Below are 27,914 nucleotides of genomic sequence, written 5' to 3' on the forward strand. Positions count from 1 at the left end.
CCCAACACTCTGGATGAGCTTAAGGCCGCTATTGAAGCATCCTGGGCCTCCATAACATCTCAGCAGTGTCACAGGCTGATTGCCTCCATGCCACGCCGCATTGAAGCAGTCATTTCTGCCAAAGGATTCCCGACCAAGTATTGAGTGCATAACTGAACATTATTATTTGATGGGTTTTTTTGTTTGTTATTAAAAAACACTTTTATTTGATTGGCCGGGTGAAATATGCTAATTTATTGAGACAGGTTTTTTGGGTTATCAGGAGTTGTATGCCAAAATCATCAGTATTAAAACAATAAAAGACCTGACAAATTTCAGTTGGTGGATAATGAATCTATAATATATGAAAGTTTAATTGTAATCATTACATTATGGTAAATAATGAAATTTAACACTATATGCTAATTTTTTGAGAAGGACCTGTACAATAATGCAAACAAAATGATTTGGCAAAATTGGTTTCCTCTGGTATGCAAAGCTTCCATAAATGCCCCCATTATTTCTATTGACCACAAGTGTGAATTGTTGTAAGCTCTGGGTGTGACAAGTGACATACAACTGTACTAAATTCCAACCCAAAGCAAATGTTCAGCCATTACAACTAGTAAGTTTAGGGGCAATAACCTTTGTTCCTCATAAAAATGTGTCAACATATTAACACGCTTTATACACATTCTTGTCAGAGGCCAATAAATCTAAAAAGTCAACTTGTGAGAGCTGTTATATAGGCTACATTCAGGTCAGGGTGCCAGGGTTACACAGAAGTCATCACTTGTCAACAAAGAAGAAACCCCCTGGAAGAACAGTATACTCTTAAAAAGGATTTTCCAGTTTCATAAAATCTCTGTCCACGAGCTGCAAATTGTACCTCACTCACTCTCATCAGGTCCAGTACCGAGTCTCCACCACCATTCTCGGTGTCTATTATTGTCGCCACTGCTGAAGTCACGACAGTAGATAGAACAAGCCACTGAAAGACACTGAGCTCATTGATAATAATACACAATATATTTAATGCATAATATACAAACAAAAGAATACTCTAGGAGCCAAGAAATAAGCAAACATTGAATATATGAAATTGAACTGCATTACCGTTATATAGAATATAGTTATAAAAATGAAGGCACTTAGAGCATAAACTGGTGAATTCATGAGACCCATCAGTAGAGATGGGAAAACCCAAACAGAAATGTTCGGAGTTTATACCGGACAGTGACTGATCGGGCCTGAACACCGAACATGGACTTTCTACTGAAGTCCATGAGAGAGAAGAGGGAGAGGGAGATGGAGGAAGAGTGGGAGATGGAGAGAGAGAGGGTCAGATACTAGGACTCAAACTTCTGCTGGTCCACCCATCCCTACCCATCAGCCACAACAAGGCAACCCTTCTTTGAGGGACCCCAAACCTAATATTTATCAAACATGTCTCTCCTAGGCTAAAAGCCTACAAATTTAAAGGACAGGTAGGATAAAACATTAATTAAAAACAACCTTAGGCTTATGGTAGGAGTGCATAGGTCAGTACCTTCATTTTTATTCACATTTAGCTTTTTGCAGCACACTATTAGAGGTTTTGACTGCCTCATTTTCTGATTGAGCACTCCTCCCATCAGCTTAAGGCTGTTTTTAATTAATGCTGTATCCCACTTTCCCTCTAAATTACTGGTATTTTAGCCAGGGAGAGGCATGTTTGATAACTACTAGATTTAGGATCCTATCAAAGATAGGTAAACTTGTCATGGCTGATGGGATCTCATGAATTGGCCAATTTATGAGCTAAGTCCCTTCATTTTTATAAATATATTTTATATAGCAGTAATGCAGTTCAAATTTCATATATTCAATGTTTCCATACATCTTAGCGCTTATAGTATGCTGTTTTCTTTTGTTTGTATATTGAGCTCAGTGATTGTGTGCTGTTGATGTGACATCAACGCTATGGACAATAACAGGCACCAGGAGCCGCAGCGGAGAATTCATCGCTGGACCCGCGGGGGAGTGCTGAGTAAAGCACGGGATTTTTTTTGTTTTGTTTTTAACAAACCCGGTCTAGGGGAAGGAGTTTTCTGAAACTCAAAAACCTCTTTCATTGGCGTTAGTAATGAAATCATACACAATTGAAATACTTACATTAGTGTTTTATGGATACGTTCAACGGCTTCCTCCAGCTCTTCCTTCTGGTCAGGCACAAAACGATATTCAGAAACGTAACCAGCGAGGTTCTTATATGGATCATAGTCCCCAAGTTCCGCTGCAAAAGAGAGACATCGCCATTAATGATTATACCATCTCACAATGTTATCTCAATTTTGGAACCCAGGTGGAATTTAAGGTTTGAAAAAGGCTCACTTAGGAAAAAGGAGCAGAAAGATCCCTGAGAGTGTTGTGCAGAACACAATACATTCTATCTGTAAAAACGGGTTATATCGATAGAGGCCTGTCCCACAACAGCATCTATTAGAAGAACGAGACCCCTTCATGCGTCGCTGTCAGTGAAGAGGCGTTCGCACAGTGGAATGAAACAAGACCCCGCTCTGAGGACAGATGCTTGTACCATTGGCAGAATCCGTAAAAACTTAGGCTGTGTAAACACGTTGCGCTACCAACACACTTTTAGGTTTGAAGATACATTTTTAGCTGGATTCACACAAATCGATAGTGGTGGTGTTGAACACACATGAAAGCTAAAAAGGCGTAAAAAAAAATAAATAAAAAAACCAAGCTATGTGTTAGTGGTGGAAATTCAGACATTTCCATTGACTTACAAGTAATATTTGCTAGAGACATTATATTTGATATATTTTGTGTAGGGAATATTGGTATTACTAATGTTAAACTACAGACATGGCACAGTCGCCTATGCATTATGGTTTGGTAGAACACTCCTGTAGGCTACAAATAGGACACGTAAAGAAGACTCCAGCCAACACAAGCTTTTCCTCTGGGAAATCAGCCCTAAAACCTATTTGAAGAAAAAGATAGAGCTAAGCATTTTTAATGCATTTGTAAATGTTAGCTTGCTAGAACGTACAATAGCGAAGCTTATCATGACTTTCTGGAGGGACATTAATAAAAATATATATATTAGCAGAAGGTGCTGTGTGTATTTTTCTATCTCGGGCTAGGTTTGCTCTATTTTGAGGATTGACATTTTAGCATAAGTTTGGCGGGAAGGGCCTTGAAGGTTGTTTGTGAGCGATAAAAACTCAACTTCAAAGTTCTATTTATTGGAAGAAAAGCTTTTTCAATTCAAGGGAGTTAAAGGCGAAACATTATTATATCGAAGCCTTCACGGCGTTGGAAAGAAAGAGAAATTTTCCGTCACACTGAAGCTTCTCCTGAAGGGGCCTTCTTCTCGACAGAAAGCCAAATGAGCTTTTCGGAGGAACGGACACAAAAATAATGATAAACAAGAAAAGCATTTAATCCTTCTCTACTCAAAAAAAAAGCTGGCTATTTGTGTATGAGCCGGGCTTCTTAAGTCGCCACTTCTAGGATCCAGGCTCTTTCAACCCAACTGTGTTTTCATCTCCTTCAGCCTATAGAAAGCTGTCATTACTTGCTATCTGATGCAGGACTGTGCTAACCCCATTGACATTCCTCACATTCAGTTCCCTTCATCCATCCGGCAGCACTATTATGGTGTAAGAATGGATTAGACCGGGTATTATAAATTTTATAGAAACCTAAAAAGTGGGACTAAAAAGGCCCCATCAGCAATAACATTTGGGAAGAACCAAGTGGAATGTAGAACGGTTTTCCATTTAGCAATAAAAAATATATATGAAAATGTAAAATAACCCTTAAAAAGTTGTGTATTCCGAGTAAAAATTGGGAGCCAAGCAATCAACAAAATGAGTTTTACTCGCCTACTGAAGCCCTCGTCACCCCAGTGCAGCTTTACCCCTTACAAGGCTTCAACGCTGACTTCATGTCTACCACACAAGACCCACTATAGTCACTCACTAGCCCCAGCAGTTATGCGGGAGGAGAAGACAAGACTACTGTAGCTCATAATTGGCTGCAGTGGTCACGTGTTTGTCGGGCCATCATTGCTGCAGGACTATAAACAAAAAGGGCTAGAAGACAGAGGTGGCACTAGTGGGTACAGCAAGCAAGAAATGCTTAAAGGTTTAGTCTCATGTTATGAAGTCGGTATTTAGATAGACAGCAGGAAAATGAGCAAGATTGCAATTAACTAACTAAATTAATTAACTGGTCCGGTCTAAAATGAAATGCAGAGTGACTGCAGACATGTGAATCCTCCCAGTTCACGATCGGTGGTCAGTTATGTGATATGAAGACTCCTGGGCAGAACCCGTATAGCGGGCACGGCCTCACTCAATTATTATTCTCTCCTTCAACCAAAATATACAATGTGAAAAGGAAACGTGTCTAGGCATGTGATCTGTGCAGAAGTGACTGTGCAGGGAGGCAGAGGATGTGAGCTGTGTCCATCTATTGTGACTGCTAGATCCTGTATAATCCATACACAACACACACTGTAATGATAATATGACGACTACTGAAAATGCTCAAATCAATACTAAAAAAAAAATCATAAAAATAGAAAAAAAAATGTCAGGAAAAAAAATTTAGTTTTCTGACAAGATTTTCCTTTTTACATAACTGTGGTTCATCAACTTCTGTAGGAATAATTGCAACTGAATTGTGTAATTCTATGGCAGTCGATCACATCACTGTTGAGTCCATCGCTCGACAGTTTTACAAAGACTATAGGAAATATTTATCAATTCTCTGTAACTTTTAGATTTTGCAAACAGCCTTATAAAGTGCCAGTTTATCATATTGATTCATCCACTTTTGACGAATGCCAGCCACATTTCCAGCTAAGCACCTCTTGTTGATAGGCAAAGTCAGAAAGTGTCTATAACAGATAAAAAACATGGTACAAGTCATGAAAGACAATTTTGGGGACAGATTGTGCCATAATTCTGCGGTTTTAGGCTTGATAAAGCTCATCTGGGTTACCACATATCAACTGCATTTTTTAATTCCTGCCTACAGGACTAAATTCGGGAATAAGGCAAACAATAAAATTGTACCATCTTTCACCTTCTTGTATCACTGAATAATGGCACTGGATTTGTGTGTAATGCAGAATTCATGGTTCACACAAGAGGCAAGCGGTCCAGCTTATGGAGAAGCAAACTGCTACATTTGCCTGCTGGTCTGATGCTTGATTTATGCCACATGCAACATGATAATTATTGCCCAGAGTCACATTTTTCTGCATATTTATTTATTTATTTATTTGTGACTCTTCAGATTTTGTGTTATTCTATGCCTGATGAAGAGACCTGAGTAGTCTGGAAAGCTTGCAATTTGTTACCATCTTTTCAGTTGGCAATTAAAAGGTATCAACCACTGAGGGCTCTCAAATCTTAATATTTTTTGTGTTTTTTATGACATTTTGTGACATGAGCCTGTAAGGATATGTGCACACGTTGCAGATTTTCCTGTGGAATTTTATGCGCAGATTCTACATCTCTTGGCAGAAAACGCAGGTAAAAATCCATGCAGATTTGATGTGTTTTTTTATGCAGATTTTCATGTGGATTTTTATACATTTTTGTAAGCTAAATAAAGATCTATTATTTAACAAAAAAAAAATAATTGTGATGTAATTTCTTGTCCAACCTCTTCATTTACATACTCCATTGAAGAATAATGTTTACACACACAGAAAGATAGATATATATATATCTACAGATAGATAATTAATAGATAGATAGATACGGTACATAGATGAAAGATGCATAGATGATAGATAGATAGATAGATAGATAGATAGATAGATAGATAGATAGATAGATAGATAGATAGATAGATCTATATTAGTAAAAAAAAAAGGAACAGCACAAATCCTTAAAGGGAACCTGTCACCCGAATTTGGCGGGACCAGTTTTGGGTCATATGGGTGGGGGTTTTGGGTGTTTGATTCACCCTTTCCTTACCCGCTGGCTGCATGCTGGCCGCAATATTGGATTGAAGTTCATTCTCTGTCCTTCGGAGTACACACCTGCGTAAGGCAATATTGCTTTGCGCAGGCGTGTACTCCGGAGGACAGAGAATGAACTTCAATCCAATATTGCGGCCAGCATGCAGCCAGCGGGTAAGGAAAGGGTGAATCAAACACCCGAAAACCCCGTCCATATGACCCAAAACTGGTCCCGCCAAATTCAGGTGACAGGTTCCCTTTAACTTATCTTCGGGTGCAAAGCCCTCCAACAGCCTGTCCCACTGGTTGTCCTTAGTCCATATGATTAAAAAAAAGCTGAAAGTCTGAACTTCAACTGCATCTGAATTGTTTTGCTTACAATTCATTGTGGTAATGTCTATAACCAAAATTAGAAAAATGTTGTCTCTGTCCAAATATATATGGACTTAACTGTATCTAATCGATATATCTATCGATAAATAGAAATATAGATAGATCTATGGATAGATAGATCTATAGATAGACAGATAGAAATATAGATAGATATATTTATAGATAGATGGATAGATAGTTAGATATATCTATAGATAGCTAGATATATAAAACCAAGCCCGATGTTTAATAATAAACATAATAAAATGGTACCGTACATAAAGAGTTAAATAAAGACATACACACACACAAAATCTGCGTTAGGCCGGGGTCACACTTGCGAAAAACTCTCACCGGAGTGTTCAGCATACATGCAGCTGCACACTCCGGTCCCGAGTGCCGGCATCAGTGTCAGGTATTGAGGTGCGAGACTCGTGCGAGTTCCTCATAAGTGTGGAAGGTAATGAAAGCTAGCACTCAATCAATACAGTTCGCGATGCCAGTGAACGGGATATTCAATCCCACACGTCATAAAGTCAGAATAATCACTGCACTCGTATGGTTTTCAAATGCATTAATCAAAAAGTTTATTAAATTTGAATCAGTGAAAAGAGGTACTTGGCGAATTTAATTAATGCATTTGAAAACCATACGAGTGCAGTGATTATTCTGACTTTATTCCTCATAAGTGTGACCCCGGCCTTAAACGCAATATTTGTTTAATTTAAAAAAAAATAAAATAATGGCCTGGGCTCCTTTTCTGCGCCAGAGAGGGAAATCCAGGGATTGGGGGCCAATGTTTATAACCTGGGAAGGGATTAAAGGGACCCTGTCACCCCCAAAATCGCAGGCGCCGGAAAGGTCAGAGAGGCCCGGCGTCTGCGCACTGCAGTACTTTGCTCTGCCCTCAACAGGGCAGACAAAGTACGCCTGCGCAGGAGCCGCGGCGTGAAGACCAGAATAGGACGTCATGGAATGAAGATGGGAGGTGCTGTACCAGACCTGAGACACCCATCGGACCGGACCGCAGCGGGACCACCCCTGGGTGAGTATAATCTAACCTCTTTTTCTCCTCTTTCAGGTAACATCGGGGGCTTATCTACAGCATTACAGAATGCTATAGATAAGCCCCTGATTATGGTGAGCTTACCTCATCATCGATTTTGGGGGTGACAGGTTCCCTTTAATACCCATGGAGCTTCCCAGGTTATGAATCTCAGCCTGCATTATACTGTGTAGAGAGCACTATGCAGGAATCATAATGTGGGGAGGTTGTAGGACATCTGCAGGTGAGTCGTGGGCCTCATATGTGTGGGGGACTGTGGACACATGATACTGTATGTTGGGTGCATCATACTGCATGGGGAGTTATGTACTTCGGGGGTAACATATTGTGAGAGGATGCACTGTGGCAACATTATACTGTGTGTGGGGGATGTAAGATCACCACACTGTGTGAGGGCCGAGGGCATAGTACAGTGTTCCAGACACAATATAGTCATCACAGTGAGAGGGAGCAAAGGGGAGTCATACTGTGTGCAGTTTAACATGGGGGGCCTCATACTGTGTGTGGAGGTTTTTAGACACATCATACTATGTCTTGTTCGGCATCATACTGTATGGGACGAAATGTACTGGGGGGACATCATACTGTGTGGAACCTCTGTGGGCATCATACTGTGTGGGACCTCTGTGGGCATCATACTGTGTGGGACCACTGTGGGCATCATACTGCGTGGGACCTCTGTGGGCATCATACTGCGTGGGACCTCTGTGGGCATCCTACTGCGTGGGATCTCTGTGGGCATCCTACTGCGTGGGACCTCTGTGGGCATCCTACTGCATGGGATCTCTGTGGGCATCCTACTGCGTGGGACCTCTGTGGGCATCATACTGTGTGGGACCTCTGTGGGCATCATACTGCGTGGGACCTCTGTGGGCATCATACTGCGTGGGACCTCTGTGGGCATCCTACTGCGTGGGACCTCTGTGGGCATCCTACTGCGTGGGACCTCTGTGGGCATCATACTGCGTGGGACCTCTGTGGGCATCATACTGCGTGGGACCTCTGTGTGCATCATACTGCGTGGGACCTCTGTGGGCATCATACTGCGTGGGACCTCTGTGGGAATCATACTGTGTGGGACCTCTGTGGGCATCATACTGCGTGGGACCTCTGTGGGCATCATACTGTGTGGGATCTCTGTGGGCATCATACGGCGTGGGACCTCTGTGGACATCATACTGTGTGGAACCTCGGTGGGCATCATACTGTGTGGAACCTCGGTGGGAAGGGGCGGACATATCATTGATGCAACATGGGCAGCCGCACAGGGGCCCAAGAGTTAAGGGGGCCCATTTCTACCTCCAAAGCAGGTGCAATTTTGCATTTTTAGGAGCTCTTGGGCTGGAAAGAGCCCCTACATTGTTCTTGCACAGGGGCCTTCTTCGGTCTGTGTCCGCCAGTGTCGGTGGGCATCATACTGTGTGGAACCTCGGTGGGCATCATACTGTGTGGCAGTAAAACCTAGTGCACTAAGGCTGGTTTCACACTTGCGTTTTGATCTGCAGCGTTTTAGCGCTAAAAACGCATGCGTTTTTTTTCCTATACTTAACATTAAAAACGCATGCGTTTTTTTTCCTATACTTAACATTAAAAACGCATGCGTTTTTTTCCTATACTTAACATTAAAAACGCATGCGTTTTTTAGCGTGCGTTTTGACGCGTTTTCGGCAACGCATGCGTTTTTTGACGCGTGCGTTCATTTGCAGAAATGCAACATGTAGTAATTTCTAGCGGCGTTTTTTTGCCGCGAAAAAACACATGCGTTTATTCGCAGCAAAAAAATGCATTGCTGTCTATGCAATGCATGCGTTTTTAAGCACATGCGTTTGCTTGCGTTAAAAACGCATGCGTTTTTACCGAAAAACACAAGAAAACACAAGAAAAAACAAGAAAACCCTAACTCTAACCCTAACCCTAGGGTTACTAGGGATCCTAACCCTAAACCTAACCCTAACCCTAAGGTTAGGATCCCTAGTAACCCTAGGGATCCTAACCCTAACCCTAGGGATCCTAACCCTAACCCTTAGGGTTAGGGTTAGGATCCTAACCCTTAGGGTTAGGGTTACAGTTAGGGTTAGGATCCCTAGGGTTATGGTTAGGGGTAGGGGTAGGGGTAGGGTTTGGATCCTAGGGTTAGGGTTAGGGTTAGGATCCTGTTATGATCTGGTGGCCTAGGAGCAGCATGAAACGTACTCTGGAGAAGGTGGTACCTGTACTGACCGCAGACCCTGAACTTAACACCGCAACTAGAAGTAGCCGTGGAATGTACCTATCACTCCCTAGACATCTCAACACAGCCGGAGGACTAATTACCCCTAGAGATAGAAAAGGGAAAACTATCTTGCCTCAGAGAAAATCCCCAAAGGATAGACAGCCCCCCACAAATATTGACTGTGAGAGGAGAGGGAAATAACATACGCAGACTGAAATCAGAATTTAGCAAAGGAGGCCACTTCTAGCTAAATAGAAAGGATAGGACAGAGTACTATGCGGTCAGTATTAAAATACTAGAAAATATCCACCACAGAAAATACAAAATCTCCACATCTAACTAAATACATGGAGGGTATATGTGCATCTCCAGAGATACCAGCTTGGCTGAACAAATCCTTATACAGACCAAGCTGGACAAGACAAAACATGGAAAATAACTTGAACGATCAGGCCCACAGCATGTGGACTGCAAAAAACAAAGCCAGAACTTATCTTTGTTGAAATGAACAGCAAGCAAGAGAGACCAGGCAGGGAAGTGAATCCTCCAGGAAACAATGGACAACTGGCACTAACTAAAGGGTCAAGCAAGACTAAATAGCCCAGTCAGAATTGCAATAAGTGGACACACCTGATGAATGCTGTGATCCAAAGACAGCAGCGCTACCACTTATAACCACCGGAGGGAGCCCAAGAGCAGAATTCACAACAGGATCCCAAGGGTTAGGGTTAGGGTTAGGGTTTGGATCCCTATGGTTAGGGTTAGGGGTAGGGTTAGGGTTTGGATCCCTTTATCACCTTGATGGTGGGGGGTGGCTTATCAGTGACCTGGTGACCAGGACATTCTAATAAAAAGCTACCCCTAACCCTAACCCTAGGGATCCTAACCCTAACCCTAACCCTAGCTAATTCTATTAATAGTGTGTTTTCTAGTTGATTTTGATGATTGGCAGCTGTCACACACTTCTCAGCATGCTTTTCAAAAACGCAAACGCGGGAAAAAACGCATGTAAACGCGGGAAAACGCCGCGTTTTGCCGCATTTTTTGTTTTTTGACGCAAAAACGCATGCGTCTAAAAAACGCAGCGTTTGCATGCGTTTACATGCGTTTTTTCACCACATGCTTTTTTTAAAAAAACGCTGCAGATCAAAACGCAGGTGTGAAACCAGCCTTAAGCACTATGTGCGTCGCATTATGAGTCCCTCTTTCCTGACTTTAAAAGTATGGAGGTATGCCTATAAGTAGTAACAATTGAGAAACTGCATGATGTATGTACTCGTATATCATTCCAAATTTGACATTTTGTATAAATAATAGTGATGAGCGAATATACTCGTTACTCGAGATTTTCCGAGCACGCTCGGGTGTCCTCCGAGTATTTGTAAGTGCTCAGAGATTTAGTTTTCCTTGCAGCAGCATCTCTTTGCCAGCTTGATTACATGTGGGGATTCCCTAACAACCAGGCAACCCCCACATGTAGTTATGCTGTCTAGTAGCTGTAAATCATTCAGCTGGGCGATGAAAACTAAATCTCCGAGCACTTACAAATACTCGGAGGACACCTGAGCATGCTCGGGAAATGTCGAGTAAAGAGTATATTCGCTCATCACTAATTAATAACGAAGCAATATTAAAATAAGTCTGAAAGGAAGTACCTACTTCTCCCTAACTACTTCTCCCTAGCAATGAATCAATGGAAAGTACAGAAAGCGCTCTTATGTCACAAAGGATATGTTGTTGTCCACACAGTATCACAGGGAAGGACTAAACCCAATATCATGCATGTGGACATTTGTGAGGCGTCCTTTGAATCTTTGGTAGGTGGTTAAAGGGGCATTCCCATCTCCAAGATCCTATCCCAATATGTAGTAGGTGTAATAACAATAATATTAGCAAATAACTCCAATTAGAAATGTAGAATAGTTCTTCAGATTCTCTATGTCGCTTTCCTCATTTGCACTAGCTTAGGTATCCATGGTTATGACCACTGATATAGTAAGTTAGTTCTTAGTGGTTTTAACCATGGATACATAGGCTACTGCAATGCCTGTACAAGAGAAAAGCGACACAGCGATCTGAAGAACTATACTACATTGCTAATTGAAGGTGTTTTCGAATACTATTATTATTATTACACCTACTACATATTGGTATGTGATCTTGGAGATTGAATTATTCTGCAAAGGGGTATTCACAAGTTTTAAATAGTTCTCTTAGCAGTAACAGGATAATCTTACCAGGAAAACTGACTTGTGGGGTACCAAATAAATGATCTACTCTCACAGAATTTAATTTTAATAGTTTTTTTTCCCCATAATTACATGTGTGTATGTTGCAGGAAGGTTCTATATACATGCATAATACATCAGGTGACAGGACAATTATGAGAATGCCTCCACCTATCTTGGCAGGTGCCTATGCTTTTTCAGAATAAAGAGAAATGCAAACAATTGTCACAAAGACACATTTTTTCCTAGAACGGCAGCTGTCACATTGATATACTGCACAGGCGTTTTACCTTTGGTGCCCATGTATACATGTGAAGATGTAGCTGGGAGTATATTGTGTCTAAATATACATATACATTCTTGAATACATTTTTCACAAAGTAAAATCATAAGCAATATCTTATTTTTTTAAATTAATATTCCATATTTTATAAATGTATTTAAAAGGAAAAAAGAGAATATATTAGCAACCAAGGAGATGACATTTATTTAAAGACAAAATGTCATCAGATTCACGCTGCTTGAACAGGGAAGTCACTTGGGTAATATTGATCACAAAATAATACATTTTCACTTATTCTTTAATGAGCTGTTTAGGAAAGCAGATATTAGGACACTACACTAATTTCCTGGGGTCAGTATTGGGCCCTCATCTTTTTAATTTATTATTATAAACTACCTTTGTAGAGGACATACAATATAAAAATTAAATATTTTCACATACTAAACTCTGCAAGGTAATCAACAAAGAGGAAGATAGTTTAACATAGGAGAAGGATTTATGTAAGCTGTAAGCTTGGGTAGGGAAATGGCAATGAAGGTTTAAAGTAGGCAAATATAAGGTCATGCACTTTGGTCAATTAAGTAAAATGTACAATACTGCAATAAATAGTAAAATACCAGACATCCGCTATGTCTAAGGCCTCTTTCACATGTCCGTGTCTCCGGTACGTGTGGTGAGTTTCGACACGTACCAGAGACACGGACACCCAGACACATTCAGGTGAATGGGTCTGTACACATGTCAGTGAGTTTCACCGGACCGTGTGTCCGTGGGCAAAGCACGCCGACATGTCCGGATGTTTACTGCCACCATGGGCCACAAACCAACCCGCACAAGTGCACTCACATGACACACTGGCATGTCATCTACAGTACAGCCCAAAAGTTTGGACACACCTTCTAATTTAAAGATTTTTCTGTATTTTCATGACTATGAAAATTGTACATTCACACTGAAGGCATCAAAACTATGAATTAACACATGTGGAATTATATACTTAACAAAAAAGTGTGAAAGAACTGAAATTATGTCTTACATTCTAGGTTCTTCAAAGTAGCCACCTTTTGCTTTGATGACTGCTTTTCTCGGCATTCTCTTGATGAGCTTCAAGAGGTAGTCAAAGGGAATGGTTTTCACTTCACAGGTGTGCCCTGTCAGGTTTAGGCCATGTTCACACTTTGCGGTTTTTCCCACGGATCCGCGGCGATTTTGATGCTGCGGGTCCGCAGCAGTTTCCATAGCGTTTACATTAACATGTAAACCCTATGGAAACCGCAAACTGCAGTGCACATGCTGCGGGAAAAACCGCGCAGAAACGCAGCGGTTTAAAACCCGCAGCATGTCACTTCTTTGTGCAGAATCGCTGCGATTCTGCACCCATAGAAATGCATTGATCCGCTAACTTCCCGCATGGGGCTGTGCCCACGTTGCGGGAAGTAAGCGGATAATGCGCGGTTGCTACCCGGGGTGGAGGAGAGGAGACTCTCCTCCAGGCCCTGGGAAGCATGAATAGTGTAAAAAAAAAAGAATTAAAATAAAAAATGATGCTATACTCACCTCTCAGCGCTGCACGCGGCCGGCCGGTCTCACTTGCTGTGCGAGCAGGACCTGTGGTGACGTCGCGGTCACATGACCGTGACGTCACGAAGGTCCTTCTCGGCACAGCATCTTTGGAATCGGACCGCCGAGTGCAGCGCCGAGGAGATCCGGACATCAGAGGGTGAGTATAAACCATTTTTATTATTTTTATCATTACTATTGATGCTGCATATTGCTGCATATGCAGCATCAATAGTATAGGAGTAATCCCGCAACGGAAACCGCGGAACAAACCGCGATAAATCTGCAGGGATAACCACAGCGGTTTTGCCCTGCAGATTTATCAATTCCGCTGCGGGATAAACCCGCAGAGCACACCGCAAAGTGTGAACGTGGCCTTAATAAGTGGGATTTCTTGCCTTATATATGGTGTTGGGACCATCAGTTGTGTTGTGCAGAAGTCTGGTGGATACACAGCTGATAGTCCTACTGAACAGACTGTTAGAATTTGTATTACGGCAAGTAAAAAGCAGCTAAGAAAAACGAGTGGCCATCATTACTTTAAGAAATGAAGGTCAGTCAGTCAGAAAAATTGGGAAAACTTTGAAAGTGTCCCCAAGTGCAGTGGCAAAAAACATCAAGCGCTACAAAGAAACTGGCTAACATGAGGACCGCCCCAGGAAAGGAAGACCGGGTCTTTTTTATATCTTTTTCATCCGGTCCCGGTCAGCATCTATGGCATCGGTTTACCTCCTGATGAACCGCAGATTGCGGGGAAACGCGTCGGGGTATATCTGGATCAGATAAGTTTACTCCCAGCTTTATCTAGTATTTATCTCTTTCCACTGTGATATCTGTAATTGCGGCGTTTTTTCAGCAGATCATTTTGGGATGCCCCCAGATGTAATGGTATCAAGACCGAGAAGGGCATTCATATGATATGGACTGCTATTGTGGAAATTTATATCATATGTACTAGTATTGTGGAAAGTGTATGTGTCTTTATTGTTGGAAGTATTATCAACGGTTGATTACGGATATTTTTTGTTGCTGGATCTTTTATTTTGCTATACGATATCCCTGCTGAACTATATCTAAAAGACTCTCTTCATCTCTATTCTTTTTTATATATTGTTTTCCAACCTTATTGCAAGGGCTGTGGTAGGGAAGATAGGGATAGACTATGGTGAGTGGGGGCACCAGATCACTCTTTAGGGTGCCAACCTCCACAGGTAGGTAGGCTATCAGTTAGGCCTATTGCAGAGAGTTGTAGGCAAATTTTTTGGTCATTTATCCATGGTATCTAACCTGTTTTTGTCTACACTGGGTAGGTGATTTTTTAAATATTTAAATCAAATTTAGTTTTAGAGGAGTTCATGTTCACAAAGTTTAATTTAATTCCTTCATATATCAATTTTTGTTTATGATTTGAAGACCAAGAGTCACCTCTGTATCTGAGGATAAGTTTATCCGAGTCACCAGCCTCAGAAATCGCAGGTTAACAGCAGCTCAGATTAGAGACCAGATCAATGCCACACAGGAGTTCTAGCAGCAGACACATCTCTACAACAACTGTTAAGAGGAGACTTTGTGCAGCAGGCCTTCATGGTAAAATAGCTGCTAGGAAACCACTGCTAAGGACAGGCAACAAGCAGAAGACACTTGTTTGGGCTAAAGAACACAAGGAATGGACATTAGACCAGTGGAAATCTGTGTTTGGTCTGATGAGTCCAAATTTGAGATCTTTGGTTCCAACCACCGTGTCTTTGTGCGACGCAGAAAAGGTGAACGGATGGACTCTACATGCCTGGTTCCCACCATGAAGCATGGAGGAGGAGGTGTGATGGTGTGGGGGTGCTTTGCTGGTGACACTGTTGGGGATTTATTCAAAATTAAAGGTTACTGAACCAGCATGGCTACCACAACATCTTGCAGCGGCATGCTATTCCATCCGGTTTGCGTTTAGTTGGACCATCATTTATTTTTCAACAGGACAATGACCCCAAACACACCTCTAGGCTGTGTAAGGGCTATTTGACTAAGAAAGAGAATGATGGGGTGCTACGCCAGATGGCCTGGCCTCCACAGTCACCAGATCTGAACCCAATTGAGATGGTTTGGGGTGAGCTGGACCGCAGAGTGAAGGCAAAAGGGCCAACAAGTGCTAAGCATCTCTGGGAACTCCTTCAACATTGTTGGAAGACCATTCCCGGTGACTACCTCTTGAAGCTCATCAAGAGAATGCCAAGAGTGTGCAAAGCAGTCATCAAAGCAAAAGGTGGCTACTTTGAAGAACCTAGAATATAAGACATAATTTCAGTTCTTTCACACTTTTTTGTTAAGTATATAATTCCACATGTGTTAATTGATAGTTTTGATGCCTTCAGTGTGAATGTACAATTTTCATGGTCATGAAAATACAGAAAAATCTTTAAATGAGAAGGCGTGTCCAAACTTTTGGTCTGTACTGTATGTGACATGCACCGGCGCAAGGAAAGAAGCAGTACAGTAAGTGCTGTTCCCTAGCACCGAGTGCTGAAGACGGCTCTCATCTTTCAGCCCTGCTCTGCCGGCGATCGTTGTTTCCAAGTGATAACAATGACAGCAGGCGGCGACTGATGGGACGATTACTCCCATCAGCCTACACCTGCTGTCACTTTTATTAGCTGCAGCAGGTGTAGGCTGATGAGCGTAATAGTGAATGATGAGAGCAGTCTTCAGCACACTGCGCCGGGGAACAGAGCTTACTGTAGCGCTTTTTCCCTGGTGCCTGTCTGTGTGGTACTGGTGTGGCACACAGGTAGCACACGGTAGCCACACGTGTGCCACAAGTATTACACACACAGACACCGTCATCGCCGGTACCGTTTTTTCCGATACCGGAAATATCAGGACGTGTGAATCCGGCCTAAAGAAAAGACTGTTTAAATAGTCATCATCATAATCACAGATGTAGATTCTTTGCTGTAAGAGCAGTGACATTATGGAACTCTCTGCCACAACTATAGGTACTAAATTGCGTGATGGGAGCTAGTCTAATAGATATATGTGAAATCAGGACTTAACCCCCTAATATGGGTCAATCAGCAACTACCTCAAGGGAATTTTGCCTTCCTGGGGATCAACATGTTACCCTAGTGGTTAAACTTGATGGACTTAAAAACGTATGAAACTTTTTACCTGCATGACAGATAAGCAGTTGGCTACACTTCTTGTAGCTCCCTTCCCATGGCAGTCAGTATGGGGGGAACTGAGTAGAGTAGTGCTGACAGTGCTATGCAAGGAGAGCTGTAAGAAGTGCTTGTAGTGACACACAGCTTGTAATCACAGTATATGCCAGCAGTGAGATCAGTGAGGAGAGCAGAGCTGTGTGCCATTACATATCGCACACAGAAAGCTGTTCTGACTTTCTTTGGAGGAGTCTTGTTTCTTTCCCCAGCCAAACCCTTCTGCTTATGATTGGCGAACGTCATGCAGGGGAAAATGTAAATGTTCCAGACAAGAATCTCTGCTAACGTATACTTTGTCTTAGGCTACTTTCACACTAGCGTCGGGCTCGGCCCGTCGCGGTGCGTCGGGCCGAGGTTCCCGACGCTAGCGTTGTCTCCGCCGCACAACGGGGGCAGCGGATGCATTTTTCCAGCGCATCTGCTGCCCCATTGTGAGGTGCGGGGAAGTGCGGGGAGGTGGGGGCGGACTTCCGGCCGCGCATGCGCGGTCGGAAAAAGCGGACCGTCGTGAGCAAAAAACGTTACATGTAGCGTTTTTTGGTCCCGACGGTCCGCCACAACACGGCACAACCGTCGCATGATGGTTGCGACGTGTGTCAATCCGTCGCAATACGTCGCTTAATGTAAGTCTATGGGAAAAAAACGCATCCTGCAAGCACTTTTGCAGGATGCGTTTTTTCGGCAAAATGACGCATTGTGGCGGATTGCAGTTAACGCTAGTGTGAAAGTAGCCTTATTGAAAATTACAATTTAAACTTTACAAGTGAATGTCTCTGCAAAACAGATCGTTACATAGGTTGAAAATGACTTTAATCCATCAAAATCAATTCAAAAATAACATGAAAAAGACATTTTATTCAGCCCTTCAGCGGCTATTCTATGCTGTGGACAGTTTAATATGATCAAACTGGGTAAAGGTCCTCTACAAAGCAGTTAAATATTTCTGTACCCAGCAACCAATTTCATTTTCATACTTACATTGTATAGCATAGGCCCCAAGCTGAGCAGCAATGTTAAAAGGACAAGGCAATCGACCTTGCAAAACATCCTGTTTCACTTGCAAAAAGAACTGATACCTAAAGCAACAAAAAATACAAATGTATAACAGATCAGCATCCATATTTATGGTCTTAAAGAGTAACTTTCGTTTTAACTACGGTATTGATTTCTGAAATAAAAATTAACATGGAAATAAGAAATTTGTAATATATCTTAGAGAAATCTGCTTCATTCTCAGATACAGATTTTACCTTGGAATTGAGAATTTTGATAATGACTGATCAATTTTGGTAGAGAAAGAAGCAGATTTCTGATAAGATATATTACAAAGTTGCTTATTTTCATGGGTGCTATTGATTCATGAAATAAAAATTAAAATGACGGTTACACTGTAAGTATTAGTGTCAGAAATAAACACAAGAATGAAACAAAAACATAAACAATTATATAATGGTCATACAAATTAATCTGCCAGCCACGTTATTTGATAGCAGTCACTAAGCAACAATTCCAAAGATATGTCAAACATTAAATTGACGGACCATACACCATTAAAAGGAAGGAGAACATGGGATAGAGGTAAAGGCGAAGGCTTTCTGCAAGGTGCATTATAAAAAGCAGTCTAGCTATATGTTAGGAAATATAAATTATACCATGATAATTGAAACACCTGGTATTAGAGGGAATCTGTCACCAGATTTTTGCTACCTTGTCTGAGAGCAGTATAATGTAGGAAAAGAGAGCCTGATTTCAGCGATGTAGCAGATTCTGTCAGAACTCCTGCACTCAGTAATCGGAGTTTTTAGATGTAGCAGAGCTGAGAAAGCTAACTCCGCCCAAACCAGGCTCTGTAGGTACAATGTATAGTGACAGTAAGCTGCTAATCAGTGCTGGGGGCAGAGTTGGACCAGGCACAGGAGATATAGGTCTGAAGTTTAACCCCTTAAGCCCCGAGGGTGGTTTGCACATTAATAACTGGGCCAATTTTTACAATTCTGACCACTGTCCCTTTATGAGGTTATAACTCTGGAACACTTTAACGGATCCCGATGATTCTGACTTGTTTTCTCGAGACATATTGTACTTCATGATAGTGGTAAAATTTCTTTGATATTACCTGCATGTATTTGTGAAAGAAATGGAAATTTGGCGAAAATTTTGAAAATTTCGCAATTTTCCAACTTTGAATTTTTATACCCTTAAATCACAGAGCTATGTCACACAAAATACTTAATAAGTAACATTTCCCACATGTCTACTTTACATCAGAGAGTGATGAGGGTTAAAAGTTGACCAGCAATTTCTTATTTTTACAACACCATTTTTGTTTAGGGACCACATCACATTTAAAGTCATTTTGAGGGGTCTATATGATAGAAAATAACACCATTCTAAATACTTCAACCCTCAAGGTGCTCAAAACCACATTCAAGAAGTTTATTAACCCTTCAGGTGTTTCACAGGAATTTTTGGAATGTTTAAAACAAAATGAACATTTAATTTTTTTTCACACAAAATTTACTTCAGCGCCAATTTGTTTTATTTTACCAAGGGTAACAAGAGAAAATGGACCCCAAAAGTTGTTGTACAATGTGTCCTGAGTACCCCGATACCCCATATGTGGGGGTAAACCACTGTTTGGGCGCATGGCAGAGCTCGGAAGGGAAGGAGCGCCATTTGACTTTTCAATGCAAAATTGGTTGGAATTGAGATGGGACGCCATGTTGCGTTTGGAGAGCCCCTGATGTGCCTAATCATTGAAACCCCCCACAAGTGACACCATTTTGGAAAGTAGACCCCCTAAGGAACTTATCTAGATGTGTGGTGAGCACTTTGACCCACCAAGTGCTTCACAGAAGTTTAAAATGTAGAGCCGTAAAAATAAAAAATAATATTTTTTCACAAAAATGCCAAAAATGATACCAGAAGAAATTGCACCCCAAACGTTGTTGTGCAATTTGTCCTGAGTACGCTGCTACCCCATATGTGGGGGTAAACCACTGTTTGGGTGCATGGCAGAGCTCAGAAGGGAAGGAGCGCCATTTGACTTTTCAATGCAAAGTTGGCTGGAATTGAGATAGGACGCCATGTTGCATTGGGGAGCCCCTGATGTGCCTAAACATTGAACCCCCCACAAGTGACACCATTTTGGAAAGTAGACCCCCTAAGGATCTTATCTAGATGTGTTTTGAGTTCTCTGAACCCCCAAGTGTTTCACTACAGTTTATAACGCAGAGCCGTGAAAATAAAAATTCTTTTTTTTTTTTTCCACAAAAATTATTTTTTAGTCCCCAGTTTTGTATTTTCCCAAGGGAGAAATTGGACCCCAAAAGTTGATGTGCAATTTGTCCTGAGTACGCTGATACCCCATATGTGGGAGGGAACCATCGTTTGGGCGCACGGCAGAGCTCAGAAGGGAAGGAGTGCCATTTGGAATGCAGACAGATGGATTGGTCTGCAGGTGTCACGTTGCATTTGCAGAGGTCCTGATGTACCTAAACAGTAGAAACCCCCAAAAAAGTGACCCCATATTGGAACATAGACCCCCCCCCAAAGAGCGTTGAACCCAAGTATTTCACTACAGTTTATAATGCAGACCCGTGAAAATGAAAAAAACATTTTTTTCCCACAAAAATGGTTTTTTAGCCCCCCAAATTTTTATAATTTTTATTTTCCCAAGGGTAACAAGAGAAATTGGACCCTAGAAGTTGTTGTCCAATTTGTCCTGAGTACGCTGATACCACATATGTAGGGGTAAACCCCTGTTTGGGCACACAGGAGAGCTCGGAAGGGAAGGAGCACTGTTTTATTTTTTCAACGCAGAATTGGCTGGAATTGAGATCGGATGCCATGTCGCGTTTGGAGAGCCCTGATGTGCCTAAACAGTGGAATCCCCCAATTCTAACTGAAACCCTAACACAAACACACCCCTAATCCCAACCATACCCCTAACCCCAACCCTAACCACACCCCTAACTCAACATACCCCTAACCCTAATCCCAACCATAACCCTAACCACACCACTAACCCTGACACACCCCTAACTCTAATCCCAACCATAACCCTAACCACACCCCTAACCCTGACACACCCCTAACCCTAATCCAAACCGTAAATGTAATCCTAACCCTAGCCCCAACCCTAACCTGTTATGACCCCAATGGCGAGGGTCTCAGAGAAACAAGTAAGTCTGCGACGTACAAAAATCCAGCTCATAGGGCAGTGGTAACTGGGTTGACCATATATCTACTCCTAACGCCAACACTAGCAGTAGCCGGGGAACATGCCTACGTTGGTCGCTAGATGTCTCGCGCCAGCCGGAGGACTAACTACCCCTAGAAGAGGAAAACAAAGACCTCTCTTGCCTCCAGAGAATAGACCCCAAAAGTAGGATAGTAGCCCCCCACAAATAATAACGGTGAAGTAAGAGGAAATGACAAACACAGAGATGAACTAGGTTTTAGCAAAGAGAGGCCCACTTACTAATAGCAGAATGTAGTAAGATAACTTATATGGTCAACGAAAACCCTATCAAAATCCACGCTGGAGATTCAAGAACCCCCGAACCGTCTAACGGCCCGGGGGGAGAACACCAGCCACCCTAGAGCTTCCAGCAAGGTCAGGAAACAGATTATATACAAGCTGGACAAAAATGCAAACCAAAACAAATAGCAAAAAGCAAGGAAGCAGACTTAGCTTAATCAAGCAGGAACCAGGATCAGTAGACAAGAGCACTACAGATTAGCTCTGATATCAACGTTGCCAGGCATTGAACTGAAGGTCCAGGGAGCTTATATAGCAACACCCCTGACCTAACGACCCAGGTGAGCATACAAGGGATGAATGACATACCCAGAGTCAAATCACTAGTAGCCACTAGAGGGAGCCAAAAGGTAAATTCACAACAGTACCCCCCCCTTAGTGAGGGGTCACCGAACCCTCACCAAGACCACCGGGGCGATCAGGATGAGCGGCGTGAAAGGCACAAACTAAATCGGCCGCATGCACATCAGAGGCGACCACCCAGGAATTATCCTCCTGACCATAGCCCTTCCACTTGACCAGGTACTGAAGCCTCCGCCTGGAGAGACGAGAATCTAAGATCTTCTCCACCACGTACTCCAACTCGCCCTCAACCAACACCGGAGCAGGAGGCTCAGCAGAAGGAACCACAGGCACAATGTACCGCCGCAACAAGGACCTATGAAATACGTTGTGGATGGCAAAAGACACCGGAAGATCCAGGCGAAAGGATACAGGATTAATGATTTCCAATATCTTGTAAGGACCAATGAAGCGAGGTTTAAATTTGGGAGAGGAGACCTTCATAGGAACAAATCGAGAAGACAGCCATACCAAATCCCCAACGCGTAGTCGGGGACCCACACCGCGGCGGCGGTTGGCAAAACGCTGAGCCTTCTCCTGTGACAACTTCAAGTTGTCCACCACATGCCCCCAGATCCGCTGCAACCTATCCACCACGGAATCCACCCCAGGACAGTCAGAAGGCTCCACATGTCCCGAGGAAAAACGAGGATGGAAACCAGAGTTGCAGAAAAATGGCGAAACCAAGGTGGCGGAACTAGCCCGATTATTAAGGGCAAATTCAGCCAACGGCAAGAAGGTCACCCAATCATCCTGATCAGAAGAGACAAAACACCTCAAATAAGCCTCCAGAGTCTGATTAGTTCGCTCCGTTTGTCCGTTAGTCTGGGGATGGAAAGCGGATGAAAACGACAACTCAATGCCCATCCTACCACAAAAGGATCGCCAGAACCTGGAAACAAACTGGGATCCTCTGTCCGACACAATATTCTCAGGAATGCCGTGCAAATGAACCACGTTCTGGAAGAACACAGGAACCAGATCAGAAGAGGAGGGCAGCTTAGGCAAAGGAACCAAATGGACCATCTTGGAGAAACGATCACATATCACCCAGATGACAGACATGCCCTGAGACACCGGAAGATCAGAAATGAAATCCATAGCGATGTGTGTCCAAGGTCTCTTCGGGACAGGCAAGGGCAAGAGCAACCCGCTGGCACGAGAGCAGCAAGGCTTAGCTCGAGCACAAGTACCACAGGACTGTACAAATGACCGCACATCCCTTGACAAGGAAGGCCACCAAAAGGACCTGGCCACCAGATCTCTGGTGCCAAAAATTCCCGGGTGCCCTGCCAACACCGAGGAATGAACCTCGGAAATGACTCTGCTGGTCCATCTAGCAGGCACAAACAATCTGTCAGGTGGACAAGAGTCAGGCCTACCAGCCTGAAATCTCTGCAACACACGTCGCAGATCTGGAGAAATAGCAGACACGATAACTCCTTCCTTAAGAATACCCACAGGTTCAGCGACTCCAGGAGCATCAGGCACAAAGCTCCTAGACAGAGCATCGGCCTTCACATTCTTAGAACCTGGTAAATACGAGACCACAAAGTCAAAACGGGAGAAAAACAATGACCAGCGGGCCTGTCTAGGATTCAGGCGTTTAGCAGACTCGAGATACATCAGATTTTTGTGATCAGTCAAGACCACCACACGATGCTTAGCACCCTCGAGCCAATGACGCCACTCCTCAAATGCCCACTTCATGGCCAACAACTCCCGATTGCCCACATCATAATTTCGCTCTGCCGGCGAAAACTTCCTAGAGAAAAAGGCACAAGGTCTCATAGTAGAGCAACCAGGGCCTCTCTGCGACAAAACGGCCCCTGCCCCAATCTCCGAAGCATCCACCTCAACCTGAAAGGGAAGTGAGATGTCAGGCTGGCACAAAACAGGCGCCGAAGTAAACCGGCGTTTTAACTCCTGGAAAGCCTCCACGGCAGCAGGAGCCCAGTTAGCTACATCAGAGCCTTTCTTGGTCATATCCGTCAGCGGTTTAACAACGCTAGAGAAATTTGCGATAAAACGACGGTAGAAGTTAGCAAAACCCAAGAACTTCTGAAGACTCTTAACTGACGAGGGTTGAGTCCAATCATGAATAGCTCGGACCTTGACTGGATCCATCTCCACAGCAGAAGGGGAAAAAATGAACCCCAAAAAGGGAACCTTCTGTACACCAAAGAGACACTTTGAGCCTTTTACAAACAAAGAATTTTCACGCAGAATCTCAAAAACCATCCTGACCTGCTCCACATGCGAGTCCCAATCATCAGAAAAAAACAGAATATCATCCAGATAAACAATCAAAAATTTATCCAGATACTTCCAGAAAATGTCATGCATGAAGGACTGAAAAACTGAAGGTGCATTAGAGAGACCGAATGGCATCACCAAGTACTCAAAATGACCTTCGGGCGTATTGAATGCGGTTTTCCATTCATCGCCCTGCCTAATGCGCACAAGGTTGTACGCACCACGAAGGTCTATCTTGGTGAACCACTTGGCACCTTTAATCCGGGCAAACAAATCTGACAACAGCGGCAAAGGATACTGAAATTTGACAGTGATCTTATTTAAAAGCCGATAGTCAATACAAGGCCTCAAAGATCCGTCCTTTTTGGCCACAAAAAAGAATCCCGCACCAAGAGGGGAAGAAGAAGGACGGATAATTCCTGGGTGGTCGCCTCTGATGTGCATGCGGCCGATTTAGTTCGTGCCTTTCACGCCGCTCATCCTGATCGCCCTGGTGGTCTTGGTGAGGGTTCGGTGACCCCTCACTAAGGGGGGGGGGGTACTGTTGTGAATTTACCAATGGTGAGGGTCTCAGAGAAACAAGTAAGTCTGCGACGTACAAAAATCCAGCTCATAGGGCAGTGGTAACTGGGTTGACCATATATCTACTCCTAACGCCAACACTAGCAGTAGCCGGGGAACATGCCTACGTTGGTCGCTAGATGTCTCGCGCCAGCCGGAGGACTAACTACCCCTAGAAGAGGAAAACAAAGACCTCTCTTGCCTCCAGAGAATAGACCCCAAAAGTAGGATAGTAGCCCCCCACAAATAATAACGGTACGGTGAAGTAAGAGGAAATGACAAACACAGAGATGAACTAGGTTTTAGCAAAGAGAGGCCCACTTACTAATAGCAGAATGTAGTAAGATAACTTATATGGTCAACAAAAACCCTATCAAAATCCACGCTGGAGATTCAAGAACCCCCGAACCGTCTAACGGCCCGGGGGGAGAACACCAGCCACCCTAGAGCTTCCAGCAAGGTCAGGAAACAGATTATATACAAGCTGGACAAAAATGCAAACCAAAACAAATAGCAAAAAGCAAGGAAGCAGACTTAGCTTAATCAAGCAGGAACCAGGATCAGTAGACAAGAGCACTACAGATTAGCTCTGATATCAACGTTGCCAGGCATTGAACTGAAGGTCCAGGGAGCTTATATAGCAACACCCCTGACCTAACGACCCAGGTGAGCATACAAGGGATGAATGACATACCCAGAGTCAAATCACTAGTAGCCACTAGAGGGAGCCAAAAGGTAAATTCACAACACTAACCCTAGCCCCAACCCTAACCCTAGCCCTAATGGGAAAATGGAAATAAATACATTTTTTTTTATTTTTTTATTTTTCCCTAATTTGGGGGTGATGAAGGGGGGGTTTGATTTACTTTTATAGTAGGTTTTTTAGCGGATTTTTATGATTGGCAGCTGTCACACACTAAAAGATGCTTTTATTGCAAAAAATATTTTTTTGCGTTACCACATTTTGAGAGCTATATTTTGGGCCACAGAGTCATGTGAGGTCTTGTTTTTTTGCGGGACGGGTTGATGTTTTTATTGGTAATATTTTCGGGCATGTGACATTTTTTGATCGCTTCTTATTCCGATTTTTGTGAGGCAGTATGACCAAAAACCAGCTATTTATGAATTTCTTTTTTTTTTTTTGGGGGGGGCAGGGGTGAACCTAGCCTCTCTGCTGCCTGAGGCGAACAGAAAAATGGCGCCCCCCCACCACAGTCCCTGCTGGAGGGGGGGCGGGAAGGAGGGAGGGAGGAGGGGGGGCGGGCACTTGACCCCGGAGTTTTATAAAAAAAAAAAACTAGCAGCGCAAATCTAGTTACCGTATATACTCGAGTATAAGCCGACCCGAGTATAAGCCGACCCCCCTAATTTTGCCACAAAAAACTGGGAAAAGTTAATGACTCAAGTATAAGCCTAGGGTGGAAAATGCAGCAGCTACCGGTAAATTTCAAAAGTAAAAATAGTTACCAATAAAAGTAAAATTAATTGAGACATCAGTAGGTTAAGTGTTTTTGAATATCCATATTGAATCAGGAGCCTCATATAATGCTCCATAAAGTTTGATAGGCCCCATTAGATGCTCCATATTAAAATATGCCCCATATAATCCTGCATAAAGGGTAATAAGGGCCCCATAAGATGCTCCATAGAGATATTTGCCCTATATAGTGCTGCACAAGTGCTATGGCCCCATAAGATATAAGTATAATAGACTCCCCATAGTCCTCCATATAGTATAATATATTCCCTCTAATCCTCCATATAGTATAACGCACTCCCCATAGTCCTCCATAGAGTATAATACACTCCCCATAGTCCTCCATAGAGTATAATACACTCCCATAGTCCTCCAGAGTATAATGCAGTCCCCATATAGAATATAATAGTGATATATAGTATAACGCAACCCCCCATAGAATATAATGCAGCCCCCCCCATAGAACATAATGCAGTCCCCAACAGAATATAATGCAGTCCTACAGCATTATGGCCACCATGTACTGATATATATTGTATTCATGGGTGTGGAGAGCAGTGAATATTCATTCCCTTTAGTAGCGGGCACGTGTGATCGCCTAACAGCAGGAAGCCTGCAGCTGCGGCTACTGTGACCGCTATTAAAGTGAAGTGAATATTCACTGCTCTCCATTCCTATAGTCCCTCCCATCTCTCGGCACCGGCTTCAGTGCATAGTGGTGGGAGCGACTATGGGCGTGGGGAGCAGTGACTATGAATTTCTCTTTAGCAGCGGGCACAGGCTTTAGGCGTAGCAGCCGACTCCTGCCTCCTGTCACCCACTGCTCTTTCTTCACTGGCACCGGGCGAGCCCCTTTGACTCACGGGCCCCATAGCAGCTACATGGTGTGCTGCTATTAGCGACACGCCACTGGCTGGGGGCAGGGGCGGACACTAATAGCTTGTTGCCCCTGTTCAAGAAATGTGTCTGGGCCCCCCTTCCTGCCTGATACACTGCTTATTATGATGGCAATCTGGCAATGGCACCCTGGAGCCTCGGGCTCCGAGAAACAAGTCAGATTGCCCACATTATTACTGCCCTGCAAGCAGGGGCATACATAGCAATCACAGGGCCCCCATAGCAAAAGTTCAAAAGTTCTATTTTGGGCCCCACACCTCTAAAAAATATATATATTTATATTTTTTCACTGAGATGGATATATATATATATATATATATATAGTGTGTGTTAGTAATAAATATATATGTTACACATAGATACACATACATATACCTTATATGCAAACACACATACTGCAGTGTACATACATACAGATACACATACATATACCGTACATACATACACACCCTGTACATACACACATAAATATACCGTACAGACATACAGATACACATACATATACTGTATATGCAAACACTCACATATACCCTGCATACACACAGATACACATATATATACTGTCATACATACATGTAGTATACATACACGCATGCATATACCGTACATACACACAGATACACATACCGTCATACATACACGCATATACCGTACATACACATAGATACACATACCGTACATGCATACAGGTATACATACTCGTACCGTACATACATATACAGTTATATACACAAAGTATACACATACCGTACACACAGACATACACATATACTGTACATACATGCACATAAACATACATACCGTATATACAGTGGGGCAAAAAAGTATTTAGTCAGTCAGCAATAGTGCAAGTTCCACCACTTAAAAAGATGAGAGGCGTCTGTAATTTACATCATAGTTAGACCTCAACTATGGGAGACAAACTGAGAAAAAAAAATCCAGA

The 27,914-nt window shown here is 42.9% G+C and overlaps 1 protein-coding gene across 2 annotated transcripts in view; it reads right to left on the reverse strand.

The window, feature by feature from the left end:
• EPB41L4A (erythrocyte membrane protein band 4.1 like 4A) overlaps nucleotides 1-27,914 on the reverse strand; it is a 370,057-nt gene that overhangs the window by 126,013 nt on the left and 216,130 nt on the right. For both annotated transcript variants that reach the window (XM_077290345.1, XM_077290336.1), the window contains 2 exons: nucleotides 17,874-17,971; nucleotides 2,134-2,254 (listed from right to left, as the gene is read on the reverse strand). In XM_077290345.1, the coding sequence (XP_077146460.1) occupies nucleotides 2,134-2,254; nucleotides 17,874-17,971 (219 nt within the window). The remainder of the gene's footprint in view (nucleotides 1-2,133; nucleotides 2,255-17,873; nucleotides 17,972-27,914) is intronic.

The sequence above is a fragment of the Ranitomeya variabilis genome, chromosome 1 (assembly GCF_051348905.1).
Source record: "Ranitomeya variabilis isolate aRanVar5 chromosome 1, aRanVar5.hap1, whole genome shotgun sequence".
Classification (NCBI taxonomy): Eukaryota; Metazoa; Chordata; class Amphibia; order Anura; family Dendrobatidae; genus Ranitomeya; species Ranitomeya variabilis.